This window comes from Morone saxatilis, unplaced genomic scaffold (assembly GCF_004916995.1).
Source record: "Morone saxatilis isolate NCDOM2014 unplaced genomic scaffold, NCSU_SB_2.0 Contig3, whole genome shotgun sequence".
In the NCBI taxonomy this organism is placed as follows: domain Eukaryota; kingdom Metazoa; phylum Chordata; class Actinopteri; family Moronidae; genus Morone; species Morone saxatilis.
The window spans coordinates 19,078,079-19,083,540 of NW_023339873.1; the positions used below are offsets into that span (position 1 = coordinate 19,078,079).

General features: G+C 39.8%; 1 protein-coding gene across 2 annotated transcripts in view; it reads right to left on the bottom strand.

Annotated features, from left to right (window-relative positions):
- Positions 1–5,462, bottom strand: part of prorp (protein only RNase P catalytic subunit) — a 13,373-nt gene that overhangs the window by 2,409 nt on the left and 5,502 nt on the right. For both annotated transcript variants that reach the window (XM_035674670.1, XM_035674671.1), the window contains exon 7: positions 233–343. In XM_035674670.1, the coding sequence (XP_035530563.1) occupies positions 233–343 (111 nt within the window). The remainder of the gene's footprint in view (positions 1–232; positions 344–5,462) is intronic.

Consider the following 5,462-nt stretch of genomic DNA (forward strand, 5'->3'; position numbering starts at 1 on the left):
ACACACACACACACACTGCAGGGTTAGTCATAGTGCAACTGTCAGAAAAGCCCCTGGGTTGGACAGACATACATGTAGGATGAAACCACTAAAATCCAGACCGTAGGACTGTGCGTGTGCAGCGATCATTCTGAACAAGTACTGTTAGAATAGTAAACCCTGTAAAATATTTAGCTTAACTCATTTGATTTATTTTTTTTAAAATCACATCTTGCATGCACAAGTGTCTCACCCCCTCTGACTGCTTTCTTTTGTCGGTGTTGACATTTGCTACATTCAGTCCATCTATGACCACATCAAAAGCAGGCTTCTTCTTCATAAACAACATGAACTTCTGCAACTCCTGAAAGACAGAGAGACAGACAGAAATGAGACTGATACATTGAGAACAAATAGGTCAGTTCAAGATTTACCTGGATGGTTTACCTGGATATTGTGCCTTATTACACTTGAGTTTAAACTCCATGACATTACTGCTTTTCGCTATTTAACCATAAAGAGTATTTAGTGTGTAGATGTTAATAGAAGCTTCTTAGACAAGCTTTAGAAACTCTTTCTTCCCCTCTGCAATAGGCTCCTGAAACAGTTTGACAGGAGTCACAGTCAATGCTACCGCCTCGTCCACTTACTCCTGTACTTTCGTGTTTACAACTGGCGCTCTTGGCACAAGACTGTCTTTGGCAACATTCCATGGCATGTCCATTATACAACATGCCCATCAGACACTTTTAAAATTAACTGTAATATTGGTTTCTTTTTGATTACTTTTTTACCTAACTGTACATATTATGTATATCTATACATTATAATATCATGGCTTCTTACTATTCTATTATTGGGTAATTTGGTGTTTTTTGTTACCTTATTGTTATTCTATTGTATTTAATGCGTCGGTATTCAATTTGGGGGTGCGACAGCAAAGAAAGAATTTCATTGCACAGAGGAAAACTTGCTTTCTTTTGTTGCATATGACAATAAACATCTTGAACTTGGACTTAGAGACGCATGAGAATTCAACAAGGCTGATAACGGACCAATACAGTGACGAATAAATGATTGTGCACTAGTTGCAAAAAGGGTAGCTGTGCTTTGAGCTAAAAGCTATTATCCGCATTCTAACAGTCAAAGTGACATGAAATCAAGGAAATGTATATATCATTACACACAATATTGTATAAAGAAATGTTTGTTTGTAGTTCCTTCATGCTACACAGGTAGAAAAAAATAATTACATGTATAGAATAAAATAGAAAAATTAATAAAATAAAATAAAACATATACAGTTATGTATATACATATATACATACCCCCAGGATATAATTATGCAGTGGATTTTTTTAATTTGCATCTGGGGGAATGTAAACAGCAGCCAACAATATGGCAAATCTGTCGCTCTTCCTCTCCAATTGGGGCGACAACACCTACTGTGTTTGGTTGGTCCCGCTCATATTGCTGGCTGGATTGTCTCATGGTACACCGCTCTTTACTCCAAGCTTCCTTTTCCCGATGACTGTAGGCTATTTCTGCTATAGGCTGCAGCCCTTTACTGCATGTCATCTACTCCCTCACTCTCCCCACCTTCCCTGTCCATCTTCACCTGTCCTATTCAATAAAGGCATAAAAGCCATAAAAAGGTTTGAAATATTGCCATATTTACTATCTTACATTCGCTAACTAGCACTAAACACAAAGTACAGTACAGGTATTTGGTCATCAGACAAATTAGGAAATTTCAGTTCATGGTGGTGCTATAGGGAAGGCCAGGGAAAGAATGTCTGTTCACATTTTTGATCCAATCCAGTTGGTATGTATTTATTTTAATAAGTAATGGATTTGACCAGCTGGCGGCCCTTGAGTAAAGGTCAGGGGATCCCCAAAGTTAGCAGGTTCATCCTCTGGGGAATGTCCGTACAAAATCTCATGGTAATTCATCCAGTAGGTGTTGACATATTTTAGTCTGGTCCAAAGTGGTAGACTGACTGACTGACTGACTGACACTGCCATGCAGCATGGCTAAAAAGTCTGATATAAACTGCAGAACATCGATGAGAAATGTTGCAGTTCTTTATTTGGGCAAACCAAGGTAAATAATGTGCTCTACTTGTTGCTTTTATAATAGATCTTTTAGTCTTTTATCAGACCAAAAGATCATTAAATTCACAAAAAGTAGGGAAATAATATTATTGAATAAGTAGCAGTAGTCCTCTTACAGACATTTACATATCTGCCTTTCTCAGCACGTGTGTTAATTGCCCATCTAAATTCATTATCTTACTCACTTTACTCTGTTCCATTTTCCAGTCACAGCCAAAATCAGAAATGACTAACATCATAATACATTTGGGCGAGGTGGAAGACTCACTCATTTTCAGTAAAGGTGACTGCCTTAAAACCTAACAATTTGAATATCAACTAGGTATCTGACTAAATATGAGCAGTCATGAAAATGTACACAAAAAGTCTGCAGAGCTCTCTAATAACATCAGGGACTTGTTCCCTATTGTGGTCGAGGAGCGTAACTGAACTCCACCTGTGAGTTGACTGGCCTGATGGTTGGTTGGTTGTCTCGCTGACTGATCACAGACTGTAACTGTTAGACTGCCAGTAACACATTTACCTGGCCTTTCCTTCTCGTTACGGAGATGGCAGCGTGCCAACTGGCCGCTCAACTGACGATAGAGTACTCTGCGTTATGATACAGTTTAATGGTTTAAAAATGTACACACTGCAGACAGTGGGCATCTGTTAACTGTCTGTACTGTCTTGCATGTACATTTGTTCAAACATTATTTTCACAGTCCAATACTCATACTTGGCTAATATACAGTATGTAAGTAAAATGTATCATTTTGAGAGACAGCTGTAGGTATTCAGTGTCTGTCTTGAAGTTGTATAACTACAGCACCAGCAATAGCCAAGTTACAATGTGAGGAATATTTCTGTGTCATCTGTTCAGTATGAACCCCACAACTTTTCTTTTGCATTGTAGGGAACGAGTACACCTTCATCATAGTCTAGTCGATCTGTAAAATACTGCGTTACTGCCATGTGCCTTAACATGAAGGTAGTGCAGAAGCTTAGAAAAGGCCTCGAGCACGTGAACATTGTTAATGCTTTCACTTTTAGATAGCAGCAATATGGAAATAGGTTGCTGTGAATTCCCCTGGACTTGAAACTTGACTGTGTGCACGCGGTCATGAATGTACAATCAAAATCTGATCGTAAAAATGGTTGTAATATTCCTCCTCTGATGGAACTGTGCTCTAGATAAAACGCCTGCAGGGCCCCACTGATGCTCCAGTATCTCTTTTGATTGCCTTAATTCACCAAACACACACGTACAGTGTGGCACAATACTTGATTCTACAACATTGTGTAGTTTTCACATTGGAGGCTGGTTTTGGTTGAAGCAGGAGAGATGTGTGTTTTGGGTCGGAGACAAAATGAATAAGAGAAAAAGGACAGAAGCAAGTGTGGAGGTGAAGAGAGTGTTTGATTATAATGGAGAAAGGGTAAAAAATAATTAAAAAAAGATAAAATTGGCAAAGAAAAAAGAAAGAGAGAATAAGAGGAGGAGACGGAGGAAGAGAGAGAGACGGAGAGTCCAGTATAATTATCCCGGGACTTTCCAGAGCTGATATGTGAAACCAGCTCATTGTGCTGCTGTGGATAATATGACTGCTTAAAACACACACACACACACACACACTTGCACCTGCATGCGTAAGCTTACACAACAGCATTACCAAAGATGTACAAAATCAAAATGCAAAAAAAAACTGAATGCAGGATACAGACTATAATTACATCTATCAACTTTAATTCAAAGTCTTTAAACTGGGAACTTTCTGTTGAGTTTCTGTTTTTTTATATTTGGGACTCCATATTTAAGTAAGCAGTTATGCTACAAGTAGTGTTTGACAAAAATGTGACTAAAACTATACCTGTAAATATCCACACCAACTCCATCAAACCTAACGGTGTCCAGTTCTCGTCCTTTCTGTCCACCTCTTCAGCCGTCACTAATCAATGGCCCCAAAAAAGAAGAATACAATGAAATTCTTGGGCTTTTACCTAGGTCACCGAATACTTCAGGTTCATGAATAACCACAACAATGTGATGGTGGCATAGGGTTTGTCTGCCATCAGCTGTATCAATCGTGACTGTGAAAACGAAATTGTTACTGAGAAAGGTGGTATGTCATTTGATGGCAGATTAACGTCTCTTACGATGGCAATGAGCCGACTTGGCGCAAGCACTTGAGCTGTCCAGACACTCCTGATTGAGCCAATGATAAAATACCACAAAAACTTTAGGTACTCATAACCAAACACCTTGAGATGGGCCTCAGAAAAGCATGGTGTCCTGCTGGCTTTCCCCTTCCACGCAATGCTATGTGCTGGGCCAGCTGTTAATGTGACGTACCTCCCATCCATGTCTTTTTTGCCCCTCTCCTTTATTTCATTATCGTGGGTTATTTCTGCCTCTTGGCTTTTGAAAAATGTACGGAAAGACGAACAATGCGGAACTCAGGCCAGCTATCAGTAAATCATCTGCTGGGGAAATGGATCAAAAAGTTAGTCACCCATTTAGGTTTTAACGGGCTCATTTTGATAATATACCCACTGTGGCATTTTTTTTAACCATTTTAGTTATACCAGGCAAAATCTTCCGCCAATCAAAAATATGATCATAAAACTTCTAATTTTGTCCAGTGCTTTTTCCTCCTTTTTTCCATTTTGACATTCGCTAAAAAACATGTTAACATTGATGTGGGAGGTAGGCAGCTCTTTCTCGCAGTACCAAGCAGAAAACAACAGGCAGTTATTAACTTTAATACGGCCCTGTGAATAAACATTATATAGTTGTTTAATTCGGCCATTAATCTTATTCGCTAACCAGTTCTTATGTTGGGGGCCCGGTTCCAGAAGTCATCTAAACCATCTCTAAGCAGTCTCAGCCTTCAATCCAATAAGGGACCTGTTCTAAGCTAAGGAGGTGGAGAGGGTGTCTGCGCTCCCTCGAACCACAACTGGAAGCCTGTTCGCCAGGAGAGAGCGGGTGGGAACCTGAGGCGGCTCTGGTCTGTTCTACGTTGAGACGCTATAGAAACGCACAAGTGCCCTGCATTGCAGAGAAGCTACCAGGTGTTCTAAGAGGGGGGGGTAATAAGGTGTATGAGCTCTAAGTTATCAGCAGTGCTTGACAATGATGAGATTTACAGTATTCTTACAATTATATTAAACATTTTACAGGGAAGCCCCAGGGAGAAGGAAGCTAATAGCAGGAGAAATAAATCATTATTCTAGTTCGCTTCTGTAGATCGCTGGCAGCTTTTCATCCAAGTGAGAAGACTTAAGGGACTCATTGAGGCCCCTGATAATAAGGAATTTCAGTAAATCCAGCAACGACGTACCAGCTGGAAATTCTTCTGCATCTTTGTAGACAGGAGGTGGGCTGG